Below are 20,092 nucleotides of genomic sequence, written 5' to 3'. Positions count from 1 at the left end.
AAAGGCAAAAACTTTCCCTCTGCTTTCCCAGCACAGAGACACGCTGCTAAATGCTGAGAAGTTTTACATGACTTTCCAGCAGGACAGGAAGACTTCTAAAGCATGTTTTTACCTGACAAGCAGCTGTGTAGAAACACTGGCTTCCCCCACTGACACTTTATTAAGCTTATGAGGCTTGCAAATAAGTTCTTTTTACTGTTTTAAATGCTGCCTGGGATTTGAAAGGAAACTGATTATTTTATTCTCATCTGTGATCAGCGTGACATTATCCTGCAGGTCAAGAGGACCCTTTGCTGACAGAAAAGGACCCTTTGCTGACACACATGCTATCCTGTTTTTTCAAGCTCCACTCCATGCAGGCTTACACCTTTCAAATCACAGCACAACATCATCCTGCCTGACCCAACTAGCCAACTAACCCACTCCAGATATTGTTAAAGCTAACAGAAACCTACTTTACTGCGACATAGGCCCATTGCTTCTTCCCTCTCCTGAACATTACACTTCGACACTTTTGCCCTCGAAGCCACCTTTCACAGTTCTAACATGTTATCCTTCTATTGCCTTTTCATGACCTAAAGAACTAGTTTGTGGAACACATTATTTCAAGCCACTCTTTCTAGACTACTCGTCATTTTTGGGGCTCTCTTGTGAGTACTCCCCTTTGAGGACGAAGCAAGACAAATAGCATGATTACAACCCTAAGCTTCAGGGAGCAGACTTTGGGCCGTTTGGGGACCTTCCTCCTCCCATGGAAGAATCCCACGGGATAATGGTCTTGGAGATAAGAGGCGTCCGTGATCATCTCCTCCAAGCTCAAGAACGGTCCATCCTAATGAGCAGAAAGTCAAGCAATAGTAGCAGAAGGCCTACATGGATGAACAAGGAGCTCCTGACAAAACTCAAAGGGAAGCACACGAGATATGGACACTCTCTGAGCATGTAGAGACCGGGCTGGGAATGTCAAAGCTCATCTGGAGTTGAATCTGCCAAGGGACTTAAGAATAACAAGATGGGCTGCTACAGGAAGAGCAACAGCAAAAGGAAGACTAGGGAAAATGTGAGACTGCTGCTGAATGGGGCAGGGGAACTGGTGACAAAGGAGACAGAAATGCAGCTTAAGCACTCCCTCCTTCCCCCATTTAGACATTTAAGCATTTTTTGAGACCAGCTCCATCTCTAAACCAAGGTGTATTTCTTATTATTCAAAAGTAAATTACATGTATCTGTTTCATAGAAGGCATGCAGCAGTTGCTTCATGTGCCACTGCTATGTCACATACAGATTCTTAGAAGAAGTTTACTTTGATGACAAAGAAATTGTCATTGGGTAGAAAGAGAAAGGTGGCAGAGAAGACTGATTCAGAAAACCTTTCTTTTCTTGATGCAGCTCTTCTTTCTAGAAATTTCATATCTCTAATAATCCTCTGGTATTCTGTACCATCCTGTTGTTCTTTTTTTTTTCCTGAAAGCATTGCCTGGTATTGAACCCAGGACTGATTCGCGGGAAACTCATGCTTATCATCTCCTTTCCAGACTGAAAACAAAATATTTGCTTTCCACTTGCTACTATGAACAATTTTTCAACTTGCTGTATCTCACACCTTTAATGTAGTTCTCACCTTAGAGAAACACGATCTGTGAATGCCATGTGAGACGTCAAAATGTGGAGACACAAGACAGAGTAGGAAGAAAAAAGTACAGCAATCTGTACTCCAGCCCCAATTCTGTGAATGACTTATTGTGACCTAATTACTTTTTTTTTTTTCCCCCCCAAAGATTGAGTTGATAAAATGGGATTATACTACTTCCCTATCTCAGGCATCTTTTCTGAGAATTTATCAGTTATCTGTCATACGCTTGGGCACATAGCAGTAGAACCCTAAAGTCCAGGTAGATAAATCTATTAGATAAGAAAAACCAACAGTTCACTTTTCTGAAAAGTGTAATTTTATAAGAAGTTGTTACAAAACCTTTCAGTCCATTTGTTAAAGCGCTCACAGTTCCTGGAAGAACATCAACTAATGTCTTCAGCAATATACTACAGTTTTAGAAGTATGGTAAATACACGCGTTTCTCAGAAATTAAAAAGGTAACATCCACAGCAAAATGACCCTTAAAAATACCAGTCCACCTACGTCAGGCCATCATAAAATGCTCATAAAACCTAATTCCTACCACAACAGTTGTTTCCTGCTTGTTGCAGTTCATACCCAAGTTTTATGCACGGCTTTGTGTCCATTCTCCCTTTTTAGCAGAATTCTAAATATGAACCTAAAACTAGTTTATACTGAGTGACATGATTAGTAAATGAACACAGAGGAACAGAAAAGGATGAAAAGAAAACCTCTGTTTTCAGGTTCACTTGCATTCATTATGAATACCTAAATACAGAAAATTTCATTCAGCTCACGTACGAGTAAATACCCAGGACGGAATCAAAGGAACACGATGTTTAACATACTCTTAATGACAAAAATTACCAGCTTTCAACACAATTTTCAAACTAAAACTAGTTGGCAGCATCCCTTAGAAATACAGGAGTAAAATATACAGCAGAGAAAAATGCCATTAGCAAAAGGCTAATTAATTTTCCAAATGCTGCAGTTCAGTCCTGGGATTAGCCCCTGCCTATGCCCAGTTAAGTGCAGAACTGTGTGCCTGTGACTCAGGCTACTTTTCCATCACACTGCCTGACCCACAGCACTATGGCCTATCTGCAGCTTTCATCGACTTCAGTTAAGCACCAGGCACCTCGCTACACTGGAAATGTCAGAGAATGCTCTGTTTTGTGGTGGTTAGAAGAATGCACAAAGTTTGGAAGAGACCCCCTCTGCTCAGAGTCTGTTTTGCTGTAGACAGATCAACACGTGCTCAGGAACTTCCAAGATCAGACTGAAAGAAATATGTGGTACTGACTAAAAGCACTGAGAGTCAGAGGAGAAGACTGCCTCGTGAGAGACATTTATCTGCTTGCTGAACAGTCAAAAAATGACTCCTGAGCATCAGATCCAAACGGCTTTTGACTTCTGCCAGCCAGTTTTACATCACCAGGGCTTTGTTAATCTCCAGTTTCTCCTTTAAGAACAAAATGACATCCCTATGCAATCTTCGCAGACTTTTTTTGATCAGTATCAAACTTCTCCTACTGGCCTCCTAAACCATGTATTTTGTTATGCTTGACGTTTCTGCTGAACTATCCCGCTTTCCTGACACTACCAGACGCCACTCCATTCTCCTGTAACTTGTTATTCACATTGTTGTGTTCTCTCTTTTTTCCTTCTCCCTTAGCTTTCACAGGGTCATAATTCCCGTTTTCATTTAAGGAACAACGAGAAGAATAAAAGTACTGTGTAAGGAAGCCAAAACACCTCACTAGATAAAAGCTCACAGAAGCAATCTAATGTAAATATTCCACCTAACACTCGTCCCTTTTTCAGGAAACAGCTGGGGCAGACAACAGTTTATTTTTTCCATACCTTTTCTTGAAGAGGGTTCTCTTTCACAATCAGACTAACTTCCCTGAAAAAGCAGAGCCAATGCAATCTGAATTTCCTCCAAATATTTTTTTTCCCCTCTGGAATTTTAAGTGTTAATTGTGGTGACTGCCAGGCACTGATACTGATGAAGAGCAGCAACTCTTGAAGGCTATCTTCTTTTCAGCTTTCAAAAGGTATGTGAGCAAATCTTACATGACAGAAAACTGAAAAAAAGTGTATCTCTAAAACTACCAACCCCACTCAAATGGTTATTCATACTCCAGTAGCACACAGGAGTCATTGAGCATACTCCAACTGCACTAAATACTATATCAAAACAACAAACACTAGCTACTTCTCACATTTACATTTAACAAGATCTACAGGTCCTACATAACAGAGAGGGCTCTATGGCCAAAACTACAGGCAGATAAAGGTTTACTGAAATATTTACAGGAATGTTTACACAAACCAGTCTCATGGTCTGGGTTCCAAATTGCTTGGATAAACAAATATTTCTGAAACATTTTTATTATCTCAGTGACTGTGGACTTATTGTGGCAGGCATGTGATTTTTCAAATAGGAATCAGCAGAAGTAATTTCAAAAAGAACAATAAATACAATCTTAGATGAAAGAAAATACTTTCACCTACCCTCAGCAAGTTTGCTGACAACACCAAGCCTTGTGGTGTGGTCGACACGCTGGAGGGAAGGGATGTCCTCCAGAGGGGCCTTGACAGGCTGGAGAGGTGGGCCTGTGTGAACCTCATGAAGTCCAACAAGGCCAAGGGCAAGGTCCTGCACCTGGGTCAACGAGTCCCAAGAACAGATCCAGGCTGGACAATGAGTGGATTGAGAGCAGCCCTGTGGAGAAGGACTTGGGGGTGTTGGTGGATGGTAAGATGAACATGAGCCAACAGTGTGCGCTTGCAGCCCAGAAAGCCAACCGCACCCTGGGCTGCATCAAAAGCAGCGAGGCCAGCAGGTCGAGGGAGGGGATTCTGCCCCTCTGCTCTGCTCTGGTGAGACCCCACCTGCAGTGCTGCATCCAGATCTGGAGCCCCCAACACAAGACAGACATGGAGCTGTTGGAGCGAGTCCAGAGGAGGGCTACCAAGATGGTCAGAGGGTTGGAACACCTTTCCTACGAGGACAGGCTGAGGGAGTTGGGCTTGCTCAGCCTGGAGAAGAGAAGGCTCTGGGGAAACCTTATAGCGATCTTCCAGTACCTGCAGGGGGCCTACAAGAAGGCTGAGGAGGGACATTTTACAGTCCCTGCAGCGACAGGACGAGGGGGGAATGGTTGGAAGCTGGGAGAGGGCAGGTTTAGACTAGATATAAGGAAGTTCTTCACCCTGAGGGTGGTGAGACACTGGGACAGGTTGCCTAAGGAAGTTGTGGATGCTCCATCCCTGGAAGGAGGCTGGATGGAGCCTTGAGCAACCTGGTCTAGTGGGAGGTGTCCCTACCATGGCAGGGGGGTTGGAACTAGATGATCTTTGAGGTCCCTTCCAACCCAAACCATTCTATGATTCTCACATAAGCTCTCCTAAACCCAAATAGCAAACAGACACATGTTAATCTAGGAAAAATCTTCCATTTAAGACTTTCCCTCCTTGCTAGCCATTTACTACCACAAAGTCTAACTCGTTTACTTAAACAGCTGCAGGAATAGATGAAGGGGCTGACAAATGCTCATTAGCTCTGTTCTGTTGACCTTCCAGAGGTGGGGTAATCTCCTTTAAGGGCCAGGTAACATCTTTAACTACACCAGGTGCCTGAAAAACTAACATTTACCTAAGTTCTAAGGATTATTGTTGCTCTACTGAATGTTTAAAACCATATCTGAAGCCTAACGACTCATTCCTGTTTTGAAAGGGAACTGAGAGAACTAATTACTTCTTCAATGCAATTTCGTTTTGCATTGCCCCAGTGAGTGGGCACACATTCCTCTTTCCCCAAACACTATCGGAATAAACTACATTTTCTTTGCGCAGGAGTGCAAACTTCTCTTCCCAGCTACTAATGCTCATTCCCAACATGTCCTATTCCCCCCACCAAGCCCCATCTGACAAACATGGCTACCAAAATTCCTTTGTTTGTACCTTTATTTTCCAAGATGCTTTCTGAAGCTATGGGCAGATATGCTAATCCAGATCCAAAAGAGGTTTATGTGAGTGAGCCCCAATTGTTTAGCTCAGGCCATCAGTTCAAACCATGTAAACTGACTGCACAAAGTGCTCTGCTGACAAACATGTGCAGACAGCAATACCCAAACAGGAATGTAGCAGAAGCTGGCATTGATTACTTCCACCAAAAACCCCTGAATCCAGAAGCAAGTGTCTGCCCAAATCCTGATAGTCACAGGTATAACCTCCTATAACCCAATTAATGCTCTAGGCCCCTTGCTTGCTTCTCTCTCCTGTGTAAAGAAACTCCTTCTTGCTGAGACGCTGCCTATTTCTGATTTATTCTCTGACAGAGGTAACCACATAACTGCACAGGTAGGTAAGAGGGTAGACAAGATGCTACTTCAGTTGGCACTTCCATAGCAAGAAAGCTCATTAATTGAGCTGTAGCTTTTACATGACCAGCACTTTGGACCTCCTGGGTCACTGCTATCACCCAACACAGAAGCTGATATCCCTTACAGTTACAGTTAGCCACTGTCAGTGGCAGCAAGTGTTCCTAAGTCTGACATCCCATACAAACTTAAGATACAAATGCTGGCAGCTTCCAACATTCTCCGTCCCCTGAAATGTTGTTTAATGAAACAAAACCTTTTTAGTTTAATATCTGTCCTTTTCAAGCTGTCTTAAACAAAAGACCACTAACACAAGCAGTGTTTCATTTCCTACTGCAACCAGTCCAACTTCTATCAAGCCCCTTTGTGCCGATAACCTAAAAATCTCACGAGATAAAAATCAAAAGCCTATATACAGGTTGCTTTGGATTCCTGTTCTTGTGTCCATTCCAATAAGGTTACTTAATTCTTAATTGTGCATAGATAATGTAACTTGAGTCTATATTTATATACACTATAAATACACAGAATGTATGTAGCAACAAAAATATGAAGAAATATCTATCTCCAAAAACTGATCATAGATGATTTATAAACGAGAAGGAAATCAGCAGTATATTGAAGTTTACTTACAAAGCTTCATACTGAGACTTACTCATAAGGAGCATCGATATCAAAAGCACTAAGCTTGATTAACAATTTCCTCTTCCATGTGGATGCATGAACTTCTCTGAAAGTTTATTTCTTCTGTCATATATTTGAAAGCACTCCATCAATTTTTAGAACTAAACCACTAAAGCAACAGTTCCTTTGACTGCTCTTTGATCTAATATAATAACTTTAGCAGCTACCTTAATCTAATGATTAAGTCTGCAATTAGTTAGCTCTTCTGAGTTTTAAAGTAGAGCGGGTAGACTTTGCTCTTCATTCTGTAACTACTGCACAAATAATATTTTTTTTTTTTTTCAGCAAGCGAAATTGTTCCAAGGTTACTGGACTTTGGTAATCCAGAACTACTTTCCTGTTTCTCTCCTCTCCTTTCCACTTCCATTTACTCAATAGAAGTATTCTGAATAATTTCACTTTTCTTCTAGTGTGTTCTGCTTCCTAGTTTCCAAACAAATCTGTAACTTAGAATGCCAACAGTTGAAAAAACCCACCAAAGTTATTTTTGAAGTCTCTGAATGCATCTTTTAAAGGAAATACAACTCATGTTAGGGTCTCTATATCTCACAGTCTCAATTAAACCTAAAATTGTAACCAAAATTAAGATGTCAGTGAAATTTACTATGGTTCTTTTCATTTGATTTGCCACGGTGCTTGGTATATACTGACCTATTTATTCTCCTCTGAATACTTTCTCTACATCCTATAGCAAATATATAAAGTAGAACAGTTTTCAACTTACGGCTATCTCTCCCAGACATTTTATTAGATGCTTGCTAAATATTCAACCATAATATACATAGTTATGTCAGTGGTTAAGAGATGAAAGCCTACATTACTTCACTCAGGAAATGAAGTACAGGTTTCGGTCCTTTCATTGCAATATCCTCCAGTGCATGGAACATAAATGTTTTTGCAGTGGATTGTTCAACAACCGGGTGACGCAATGGCTTACATAGCTAAGCCATGTATGATTTCTAAGGCCACAGGGTTAATACATAGTGATAAACTATTCAGTTATAATTGTAGCTTTAGTGCCAGTTAAATTGAGCACTCTGAATATTACACAGTTAAAACCTACTTTGTTATTTAATAGGAATTTGAATTTTGATTCCCCTGAAATCTAACTGTTTCAACATCCAAGCTATAGCTATTATCCTGCAGCAAGAATCAAATCCACAGGACTTTTAACACTGATAACATTAAGAAGAACACATTGTGGGGTAAGAAATGTAGGGCATCTTCAAGAAGGTTGTACATAAAAAAGCACCATCTCATAGAAGACAACTGCCCCGTGAGCAATTCTCAATTGTAGCTGACGAGTAAGTAAAGATGTTATAAGAACAATTTTTCAAAACCTATCAATTTCTTTTTTCCGCAGTGTAAATCATACTAATACGATGGAAGTTTTTTAATTTCAAGTTTGACTTTTCTAGACCTCTTATGGTCATTACTGCTTGGAAATCTTAGTTGATAAAGAGAAAGTGATCAGTGAGACCATTTTTTGATGATCTCCAATACTACACAGGGTGAAGGACTTCTCTGAACAATGGCAATCCCCACTTCTTGCTTTAAAAACCCCGGGACAAATTTCTATTATGTCATTAAGACATCATTAGTTTTGACCAGGAAAAGCTAGCCCACAATCAAAACTGATGTAATATGAAATATTTCAGTGCTACAGTGTTAACAAACACCAATGTTGCAGCTAATTATTTTAAACAAGGATGAGAAGTGTAACAGTCAAAAATAAAGAGTAACATGACTGAATTTCCCCAGATGAAAATATCTTTGATACCTATCACCTTACTATGGGGAAAAATAATAATTACTACTTAACACATATAAGGCAGTAGCCACACTTAACTAATTTCTATATGAAATAATTCCTGTATATTTATTTAATTGAGAATGTCTTTTTAAAAGTAATCTTGCTTTAAAAATTTCAAATGACAGCAAATCTAGCTATATACTGTAGCAAACTGTTAGTTTTCAGTGCAGGATAGTTTCAGTCTAGGAATAACTTTTGGTTCCTTACGACAGTATAGCATTATTTCTCATTTAATATATTTCCCCTACACTAAATTGTCTTTATCATACCAATACACTAATTCCTGAAAATTACAGAAGATTTTAAGTATTCCCAGGTTATGTGTAGTATTGGTCCTCATTAGTGACACTTTTGAAAGGATGAGTTACAACTGTGAACTTAATCTTGAGTCAAATTACCAGCAAACCTTCCCAGGATGCTTTTGGCGTTCTGTAAAGCAGGCAGTTCTGTAAAGCAGGCAGTTCGCTATCGATGGGGATCCTCTTCCCTTCTCAAATACAATCAGAATTTTGTGTTTTCAAAGTGTCATGGTCACATCAAAAATACATTAAGCACTGGATAAAAATAGCTAAAACTTTAAAATTGTTTCCTGTAATTGTATTTTTTTCCCTTTTGAACTTATATCTTCAAGAGGATAGACATTTATGCCTGAGGCAAAGAGTTACTCACTGTGAACAAGGAAGCAAAAATCTTTCCACATCAGCAACAGAGTAAGCTTTGTGAAGCCTTCTGCATCGTATTCCACCACACCACTACCAACACACAAAAAAAAAAAAAAAATACAATTTTTACCCACCATTCATTTTAATACCGACTGATAAATACGTAAAATCTGTATTACAAGGATTGATTTTTGTTTGTTTGTTCAGAAACTTCCAGTATTTGCTTTATTTATTAACAGTTACAATTCTCTAGCTAAATGAAAATGAGATTAAACTTTTAATCTTAATATTGTTATTTATGCTGTGGTATTGGAGCAAGAAAAGCCATACTCAGTTTATATAAATACACTTCAGAATGAAAGGAGACCTGATAATGCATCTGCAGTACTAAATTGATAAAAACTGTACACACATGAATTCCCTGTATGTTACTCAGAATAAGATAATTTATTAACTCTGTAGTAAGTGACAGGGTAAAATTGAAAATGCACAGGCCGAGAAGAATTTAAATTTGAAAATTCAAAAGCAAATTGAATATCAAACACAATATATATAAAAAAAAGCAAAGTATGAGAGCATACGAAAAATTGAATGTAGAACACTTGTTCAGTAGACAGACGAAAAGTTTGAACTATCAGGAGCTGATATTCTCTAAAAGTCTCGAGCAGTACCAGGACTCACGAACCACTTCTCAAGCGAAATCAAATCATAAGCACACCTGGGCCATTTCCACACTGTAGTTTTCCCAGCAGAAAAAGAACTACCTTCGTTTTCCTAAGGACTTGCACCAACTCTCCAACTGCTCAGATGTCCAATCCAACTTATTGTTACCCATCTACAGTTGTATAAAATTTGGGTGCATGCTAGAAGCCACCTGTCTTCCTACCCTCACTTGAAAGACCTGAGATTTGAAGGGCTCCCGAATATCCATGTCACTTGGCATCAGCACTTGGAAGCAGAAAGCCCTGCCCCACAATGAGGTAAAGCACCACGGGTCAGGCAAGCGCTGTCACATCGGCTCCTGGACTCTCGCTCAAGCCAGGATTTAGGTGAGAAACCAAGCGCCAAGGCACCCCTGACGAGCTGAGTTGTGAAGCTAATGTGTCATCATGTCAGGGCACGGACCTCTGAACTGCAGGAATTCAACACGACCTGACAGCCCTTTCTCTCTCGAGACGAGATACCGCTCGGCGGTGGGAGCAGCCAGTCTCCCAGTCCTGCCTTTATGCCGAGCAGTGCTTTCTGGTTCCTGCAAGGCTTGGAACTGTACCCACTTCCCCGTCCTCCCACCTCAGCCGCTGCTTGTTACTGTAAGATCCCTCCGGACATTTATTCAGAAATGAACACATTTCTTTTGCACAAGGAGAAAATCCCTACTGTCCTTTTCCCATCATCGGCTATTTTCTAGTAAAATCAGATCGGCAACTGGCAGAGAAGTGATGCTGAATTTAGTTCCAGTACTGCTACAGAGAGACAATCTATACACATCATTCTGTGGAAAATGATCAGATTTCATCTTCTTTAGCGGCCAGCAGTGACACAACCAAAGACCACGTGCAGAAGACAGCACTTTCCCCCACGTTACAGAAAATAATGCATCAAAAGAAAACTTACGTTCCAAAGTGACTTAGGAAAGCTGCAATATACTCTCTTCTCTTATGGTATCCCTGAATAACATATTGTACCTTAAAAAAGAATGAAAGAAACAAATCCAGAGTTACAAAAAAAAGACAACGCTCACAATTCGTCATATATTCCTTGTTAAGGAAGATTTATGTTTGATGTGGTAGTAATTCTGAATCCTACATTCAGCTTGCATGGTTTCCCTAAAGAATCCTAAAATGCCTTTAAAACAAACAGTCAATCTCGCATACTGAAAACGGTGCAAAGAAAACTCTTCACTCACTTCTGAGTGAAACTTAGTGTTTCACAATACATTGAAGCGCTGTTTAACTGCGCGCAATCGAGAATGAAGACAAGAAATGCATGACCTTGCCTCGCTGACGTTTGAGCAGGAAGCCGTGATAGGCAAATCATAATTACCTGAACTGACAGTTGGTGAAGTGTCAAAACAACATTCTGGTTATAAAAGAAAAGAAAAGAAAAAAAAGTATTTCACAACTGATCTGGGGTGTTTTCTGAAGACTGCACCTCCAACAAAATCTTCTTAACACTAAGCTCTCTCAGCGGTTTCGTGCTGACTCAGGGAGCCACCTACTCAACTGCGAGCATCAATTTCTGAGGCATTCTGCGTTTTGAAAGACGTCCATCCTGGCAGACAAAATCCAGCAATGCTAAACTTGGAAGACTTAAGGCAAAATTCTCCTCGCGCTATGTATGTTTTCTTATTGATCTGAATGGGATTACTTAGCAAAACAGTGTGAACAGGGTTTGACCCCTAACAGAAACAATGCGTGTGTTGTCAGGCTGCAAGAGCATCTGGTTTACAACTGGTTACGTCAAGTACTTAGGGTATATGGCTCCATATGCGATTCCAGTGTAAATCCCTTTGCCTTCTAGAATGAAAACTAACATTTTTAAAAACCTTTTTTATCCCACTGAACATGAAAAGAGCAGGAAGAATATTTTTCTTGGCTAGGGCAATACTAGAATTCCTTGGCTGGCAAATGCTTTCCTAAATTTTTTGAAAACGCCTTGATAGCTTTCAAGAGTGATTGTTATCTTGTACTCCTTAAAAATGAATTCTATTTATAAATTGAGATTTATTTTATTTTATAAAAAACTATGATTATTTTGAAGGCTTTGTGTGGGATTTGAAATGTTATTTTGGGAAAAGGAAAACATACGATAAGTTTGCTTAAGGGACTTTGTTTAAAAAAGGATAAAAACAGTCCTGTGTACTTGCAGATTTTAAAAACAGAAAGTAATTTTAACAGAAAACCACAACAAAAACAACTCTAAAGATGGATTCCAATATAATTATGGAAACATATTTTGAAGAACTTTTTCTAAAAGAGAAAATGATTTTCCTCATTTGGACAAGTGAAGGTAAAAATAATACACAAATACAAATAGGAGGTCTGTAACAGGCAGATTTCTAGATGATGGCCCCTAAGCTTTCTTTTGAAAATTACACTTCAATAATGTAGAAGCTTTCAAAATACTATACTCACTCTTTTTTGTTTAAACAGTAAGCTAACTGGAACACAACCTTTTCAGCCACCTTAAGTAGCTATTACTGTATAAACACCCAAGTGCACTGCTAAATTCAGTTCATTTGAATGACACATCTAAGAAAATCACTAAAAGTACTCAAAACCTACAATGACGACCATGGTATAAGAACTTAGATATCTTCCAACTGGAAAAATAATATGCAAACTACACATTAGTATTTACTAGCAACATAGTATGTTACAATGCAGTGCTGTGCGATACAATAACTTTTTATCCTAAATCGTAACACGTCACAATAAGAAAAATCCACTCCAGGATCTGATCCCAAACACGCTTGCTCACCTAAGAAAGTCATCGCATTCAATGGCCTGGGTAGGTGCTCGACTCTTATCAAGATATTCTTTGTGTAGTTCACCTGCTTGGACCACCTGGCAGAAGCAAACCTATGTTTATGGAAATCTATAGTGTGTGACTGCAATACAGCACATAAGGGAAAGGAAAATTGAGTTCTCTTTACTAACTCACCTTGTTTGTCAGCAGCTGGCATACTTGGGGTACATAGTCGATAAGACAACCTCCACCAGGAAAGGCTGGGATGTGAAGGGCAGATGATCCTCCAAGCGCACTAGAAACAGAAGTTAACAGTACATTACACGTACAGTCCCTGGGATTTTAAAGTGATTTCTACACTGTCCTCTCTCCCTGTGCTTAAAGCCAGAGGGCCATGACGAGGAAGTGTATTTTACGCTGTGGCGATACAGAAAGCACTGAGTGATACCATCTATAAAAACAGGTTATACCACGACCCACTGTAATTAAACTACTTTAATCAAGAGTATCACTAATCTAAAGCATTCTCTCGGGAAATAGCTTTTTCGTTGTAAACAGTTCTGTTTCGTAGCCCTCATCAATAAGACGTGGAGCACCGCAGTTAAGATATCCTGTTACTGTGGGAGGAGAGGACTGAGTCTGGAATTATTCAAAAACCCACCTTCAGTCAAACCAGCTAAGAATAAGCAAAATAATTTGGACTGAGGACTAGTAGATGGCCAGATGCACGTCAGCCATGCCATCTACTCACGTTTTAGGCCTCCCAATATAAACACAGATGTCAACCTACTAGATCAAGGGGGCAGTGGGCCGGAAAGATTATTAGGTACATGATGTAAGGGGGGATGCTGAAAGAAATGGGTCTGTTCAGTCTTAAGAGAACACTGGGGAGGGGAGAATATTGAAGAGGGGAGTTGAAGGCATATTGTTATTGAAGGAATATTGATGCCTTCAATTATCTAATGGAAAAATATAGAGAGGATAGAGCCAGAGTCTTCTCGTAAGTGCACAGTGACAGGATGAAAGGCAATGAAAACATGTTGCAACAAAGGAAGTTCTGGTTAGCTATTAGGAAAAACGTTTTCACAATGAGAGCAATCAAATACTGGAAGGCAGGCCCAGAGGGGCTGGGGAACCTCCATCCTCGGAGGTGCTCAAAGCTCAGCTGAATAACTGCCACGAGTACGCTGATCTAAGCTGGCCCTGCTTCAAGGAGAGGCTTGGCCAGATAACTTCCAGAGGTTCCCTCCAGTCTACGTTGTTTTATGATTATATTCCCTGATTGTACGACTTTGTCCATTCCCAGAAGGGAATAATATGAACAGAGATATTAACTCTGTCCATGCACAGACTGGGAATCTGTACGTAGGAACCCACAGAAATAAGATGACCTCAGAGGTGTATTTAGGCACCTTAATCAATTGCCTTAATCATAGGATGGAAGACTGAAGCATGCCTGCTATGGCTGAGGATAATGGCTTCTTTGGTGTGGGAAGGTCTAGCCCTTTTTATTTAAATCAGCTTGTATAAGGCAACAATCAGCTAAAGTCCATGCTACTTTCTTTTAGCAGTACTGACCTAAATCTTTCCTATAGTCTTTTACCAATCAAAAGGGAGACGAATTTGCATTACACACTGTGGCTTACATCATTCACTAAACATCCAGAACCTTGTTGGGTACAATTAAAAAGCTTCAAAAGCGAAGTTGCTTTGTGGCCCCTTGTTTACATACTGTTTCCATGAAAGATTAAAGTGGCTGGAAAGAAAGTTCTTCGCTGCAGAACAAGGCTCTTATTCTCCAAAGGGACCTGCCCTTGTATTTTCCTCAGTACTTGATAAGATATCACTTTGGTACGTATAAAGGTCTACAGTCGTACATCCCTTTGAAGGAACAGAGCCTATATAAATCAAAAAAACCCAACCTCATAATGAGGTATATGGAAATCTGCTACTCAGGCAAAACAGTCTGGGTTCAGCAGACTGTTCACCACATGGAACAGCTCTGCAGGTCTGGATTTTGCATATGCAATGATGAAAAAAAAAAAAGCCTTGAGTACACCACAGCTACATAAAAAAAAAAAAACAAACAAACTTTTCCAGCAGAAAAGCTTTTTTTTTTTTTTTTTAAACAGAATTCAGCTTCCTCACTGCTACCCTCTTACTAAAATTACACGGGGATATAATGTTGCTACTTCTGGATGTTAAAAACAGTGAAGCACGACTATTAGATTATTACTAAATCGGAACATTTCTGAAACAGTAGTTTGCTCTTAGGAAATGGAAAGTATACTTGGTCCATCGGTCTTTAATGTTGGAAAATGAAAGAGTTGTCCCTCCTGGTGTGTTACAAGTGGGTTGTTAACCTTACTGCAAGACCCTGGCTTTCAGTTTATTAAACTCCTTAAAAGCTTATGTAAACATATCCATAAAAGCCTCCAATCTCATACACAAAGCAAATGGTACTGTCCGTTTTGCATCCTGCCCTGCCATATTTGCAAGTTCTCCCTCGGCATGGAGACACCACTGGAGACGCCCAGATGTCTACAACAGGAATTACAGGCTCCTCTCTCAGTAACTATAGCAGGCATGAAATTAGGAGTAATCTCTAACAGATTTCACATGCAAAAAGGCTTCCACTCCTGTATCACCAGCTTCCAACACATCTTCCAGACTGAATTATTACGATTTGTGAGTAACGGCTTCCCATTTTACTTGTATCCATCTTTTGAAAGTAGTCAATCCATAAAAACTTGTTGACATAAATGGGATTTCAACTCTTCTCAAATGAAAAACAGTCTGCTACAAGGTGTGGTTTCTGAGAAAGAGGTCCCTCCACAGAAAGAAGGCTGGAATTTCTAGTATAATTATCCTCTGAAAACAGAATAAAGCTGTACAATCTGTAATTTATGTTCTGTAGAAATAATTATGGGTAGGGAAAATTAAGACTGGACAGGCATCTTTGTTCCCTCTATTGGGTCAGAGAATCTGCTTATTAAGTATTTTAATAAAACACTGCATTTGCACAGGACCTTGTCTCTGACCATCTAAAAAATTTCTATAAACATTCAGCAATTAAGGTTCATCTGCCTTACGAAACTGATATTTACCTTTTATTTTTAAACATATAAGGAAGCTATTGCTCAGAGTTCGATTTGGCTATGCTGTACTATGCCTCTGTCATGCCAAAGGAACTTATTTGCAGTACTTCACAATCATGAGACAGGGCAAGAGGCTATTATAATTCCTTTGACCCTATAATAAACCTGCAGCTGAAGAAAGAAGCGACTTGCTCAACATCAAATAAGAAGACCTGCAAAAGCTGAAAGGAAACATGTAAAATGGAGAAAATGAGGCAAGGGAATTTCAGCACTCAACTCGGTATCTAATGCTGCTTTCTGAGGTCCCTCAAAGCCCAATCAAAAGAAAATGTGTAAGACAAAAAAATGCCATAAGAAGCCTTTTACAGTCAAGGACATTCTGTTTGCCAAGGGATTTCACCAGCACAAGCTAAAGGTTCCTGCACATTAGACCTGCTTTCCAGATAGCTGGGTGCCTTGGACCACAGATCCTAAATACCTCTCTTGTGATTCAGTTTTCCTTCTTGGTATCACTGTTACACACCCCTCACAAATAAAACACATTTTTATACCCAGGAATAAAACCAACTATAACATCACACCATCAGGCTTGGTGACATTCATTTTATCAAGACGACAAAAGACAAACATACAAACAAAAAAACATCAAGAGAGATGATGAGAAAGTCATTTTGGTTTTAAACAGACAAACTAATTAATATTACTCCCCTACAGCTTCCAGAGTAAGTCTAGTTTCAGCACAACCAATCGAATCACGTTTGATTTTTACACAATTTTTTTCCCAGTAATCTGCTACTCTTTAAAGACTAAAATTCTAACAGATTCTGATAGAATCTATAATTTGTCATAATTCATAAAGCAACAGGGTTAGTGGACACTATTTCATTAGGACTGGTATCAGACGAGGAGAAATACACGGTAGATCTACCTGTCTTTGAGATAAGGTTGCATGAACACAGTGGAACACAGAGACAAGGATCTGTTGGACCCATCGTTTTATTCACTTGCTGTTACTCTAAACCTACTCAGCTCTGCAAACCAACTTCATGCACCTCATTTTACGATGGACCAGAGACTCCTTTGCGGCAAGTTCTCGCCTTCCTGGGTTTCCAGAGTGTCAGACACAATGCAGTTCTGATCCTCAGTTTGTGAATTAAACTGGGCTCAGTACTGAATTCAACAAGAGCAGCAGTCAGTCTGCTTTAATAGCAGTTTTGTTCTGTGGCACACTGAAATACAAGTACAGAGAGTGTAGCTGGAGTGTGTTTACATTTATGCTGTTGACTGGTGCATTCCAAGTGACTTGCTCTGTCTGTCCCTCAATGGATCTATTTATTCAGGCCCGCATACAAAATGCAAAATTCTTTCCCATTTCTTGATAGCTTAGAATTACATTAAAATGTCTTTCTCAAGAAATGTGTTTGTTTTTTGTTTTTGTTTTTTTTTAAAAAAAGGCATAGCATTAATTCACAGGTTTACAGAAATGACCGCTTCTGTTCTTGAGTATTTGTGTGTAAAGAATCAGTTATTTCCCCTTCCTTAAAAACACCACTTCAATAGAGAAGAAGGGTGCTTCCAAGTGCCAAGCTCAGAAGACTGGGTGGTTTAGCAAGGCAGACTTAGAGGCACGAAGGAAGAGGCTCCTACTCCCATCCCTACCCTACCCTCTTCCTAGAACTCTCCCCATGCTCTCTTGGGCCTGCCTAGTTCCCCTAAACTCCTTTCGCTCTCCTCACCTCACCTCTTCCCTGCAATCCATGTTGCTTCCCCCTTTCTCTGAGCAGAAAAACGCATGTTTCTCTAGATTGATGGGAAACTTTTGAGCTGAGTCTGAAAAACGAAGATTATTTCAGACTACCTCTGGCGGGGTCCTGCAAGAATAAAAGCATCCCGGTTTATAAAGTTATGTTCTAAGACAGATTACTGTACTACAGTTAAGCACCCATACACATGTTTATACTGTCTATACATTTTGCTCTCACTATATATATATTTTGCCTTTACGTGGTACTATTCCCCATCTCCAAAGCTGCACAAGCTTTTCTTTCAAAGAAGTATCACAAAGAAAAGAACATCTAAGGAAAAGTTTCAGGCTCTTAAAAGGAGGTACATTGCACAATCACAGTTATTTTTGCTCCAAGGGAGGAAAGAGTAAAAATCATGTATTTGGGAAGGAGGTTCAGGACTGCAAGAAGAATCATTCTTATCCCTGAATACAATGTGAACGTAGCTTTAAAGAGCTTTATACCAAAACAAAGCGGTACATAATACCGATTGCACTCAACAATGTTTCTAATCCAATGTATTCTTTCTGCAAAATCCACATCACATAGGGAAATGACAATTTCAATGATCGTGAACAATGCAGTTGAAGATTTGTCTGGCTTTGGAAATATAAATAAACAAAAAACTTGCCTCTGCATGGAAAGACTTTTTATACTGGTTTAAAATAACTAAGAGCTTTTCTCTCAGTATGGCCAATGTTAAAACATGTTCAAATCCATGTACTAGTGATGGAAAGCAGACTTTAGACTTTACAGCTCTTGCTTTCACCAGGATACACCCTTCTTAACTCTCTAAGTTTTCACCTGCCTTATTTTGAAACCGAAGACACTGCAGACCTACACAAACATTTAAAGGGTTTATTACTCACGATGGTTATAAGCAAGAGTAGCCTGAAGCATGTGGAAAGAAATTCCCTTCTTTTTGCTCTTTTTTCCTGTTTTGAGACTCATGTTATGGGCTTTGATCTCCTTCCCTGTTCTCTTTCTCCTTTGTTGCTGAAGTAAATAGTTGACCCTTTTTTTTTTCTTTTGCAGTTTCATCACTTTAGTACATTACACCATTTGGCACAGGAGACACGGGGAACCACATCAAATAAAAGCACGTGACCACAAAAGCTGCCTTACCAACCATGATCCCAGATTTGCTGTCAGTTTACCATTTTTCAGACTTGCTCGACCATAACCAAATCCTCCCTATCACACAAACAGCGTGGTGCTTGGCAGAAGCCTTGGGACAGTGCTTCGATCGGCAATACAGAGCTTAACAGTCAAATACAGCATATTACTCTTGTTACTGAAACATTGGTTAGTCTAAGTTTGTGACAATGTTTTCTCCCCTTTCTAGTAATACACCATTTAAAGCAAACATAATTAACATATTGCTTGTCCGCTCAAATCTACTACAAGGTAAAGTGTGCCCCCCTCCCCCCCTAAAAAAAGTTTTCATTCTATTTTTAAAGAAACAATTTTTACTTGTAATTACTCCTGCTTCAGCATTGGTAAAATGGAATGTATGTTTTCAGCTTACAGATATAACCTGAGGTATCTACACTGTTGAGTGTACAGAAAAAAAATGCAATCACAAATAGACATAGAAGGAAAACTATCCAAATCTGCTTATTTAGAGAAAGAATCCTGGTCAAACTCAGACTAAAAATCTGGCCATTAGAGCCAAAAGGAGAATATCATCTTTTTTTCCTTGACCTACTAGACGTTCTCAGTAAATATCTCTGAGCTCCTTCTGACTAGTGACTGGAAAAAAAAAAAAAAAAATCATTGTAGAAAGCAAATATTAAAACCAAAATGTATTTCAGTTTCACAGACTGTGCAGAAAACTGCAAGTCTGACTTGCTGAGCTTTATTTGCAGCTCTTCTGCTGACTTCATATGTTCTAGCAAGTTATTGCAACCAGTCTGCTTCTCTGCTTGCCCGCCTATAATGTCCAGATGCTTATACTGAAGTACATTGAATTTTAATAACATTCATAGAATAGTATAAAAGCTGTGGGATGAAATCATCCATAAGTGCTAATGAATACTGCTTTGTTTAGGTTGTTCCAACTTCTGTAATCTGCTAAAGGTTAAAAAAAAAAAAAAAAAAAAAGGCAGTTTTCTATAACGTATTTCCCATTTTAGACAAAGTGGCTATACCAAGGAAAGATTTACATCAACTGTACAGATTCTGGGTTCTAGCAGACTTCAACCTAACAGACTTACACACAAACCATAGCACAGGTGATCCAATATTGAAAGAACTACAGGGATAGAAGCTCTATCCCCAGGACTCTACTCCTCCTTGAGGGAAAAAAAAAAAACAACAAAACAACAAAACCCAAACACACACAAACAAGCAGCATGAGGTGAATAGATAGCTAACTCTATAAGTGAATTAGAATATGTTTCTTTTCTTCCCTTCCCTAGCCAGACTCAGGGCTGGAAGGAGAAAGAACAGATATTCTTGCAGTATAAAGCTTTTCTTACTGCTACTTGGTAGTATAAAAGTCTGAAAAACACTAGCATTTCCTCTGCATTGCATAAATGACTGAAAGGTTTTTTTCCTTTGCTTAATGGGTCTTTATAT

The 20,092-nt window shown here is 39.4% G+C and overlaps 1 protein-coding gene across 1 annotated transcript in view; it reads right to left on the bottom strand.

Annotated features, from left to right (window-relative positions):
- The window catches only part of BABAM2 (BRISC and BRCA1 A complex member 2), a 170,778-nt gene that overhangs the window by 27,791 nt on the left and 122,895 nt on the right, over positions 1-20,092 (bottom strand). Inside the window, exons 7-9 of the mRNA XM_086460560.1 lie at positions 12,826-12,925; positions 10,777-10,847; positions 9,170-9,252 (exon numbers count right to left, since the gene is read on the bottom strand). Coding sequence (XP_086316686.1) covers positions 9,170-9,252; positions 10,777-10,847; positions 12,826-12,925 — 254 coding nt within the window. The remainder of the gene's footprint in view (positions 1-9,169; positions 9,253-10,776; positions 10,848-12,825; positions 12,926-20,092) is intronic.

This window comes from Leptosomus discolor, chromosome 2, assembly GCF_034619465.1.
Source record: "Leptosomus discolor isolate bLepDis1 chromosome 2, bLepDis1.hap2, whole genome shotgun sequence".
Lineage (NCBI taxonomy): Eukaryota > Metazoa > Chordata > Aves > Leptosomiformes > Leptosomidae > Leptosomus > Leptosomus discolor.
This window is presented reverse-complemented; position numbering and strand designations above follow the sequence as displayed.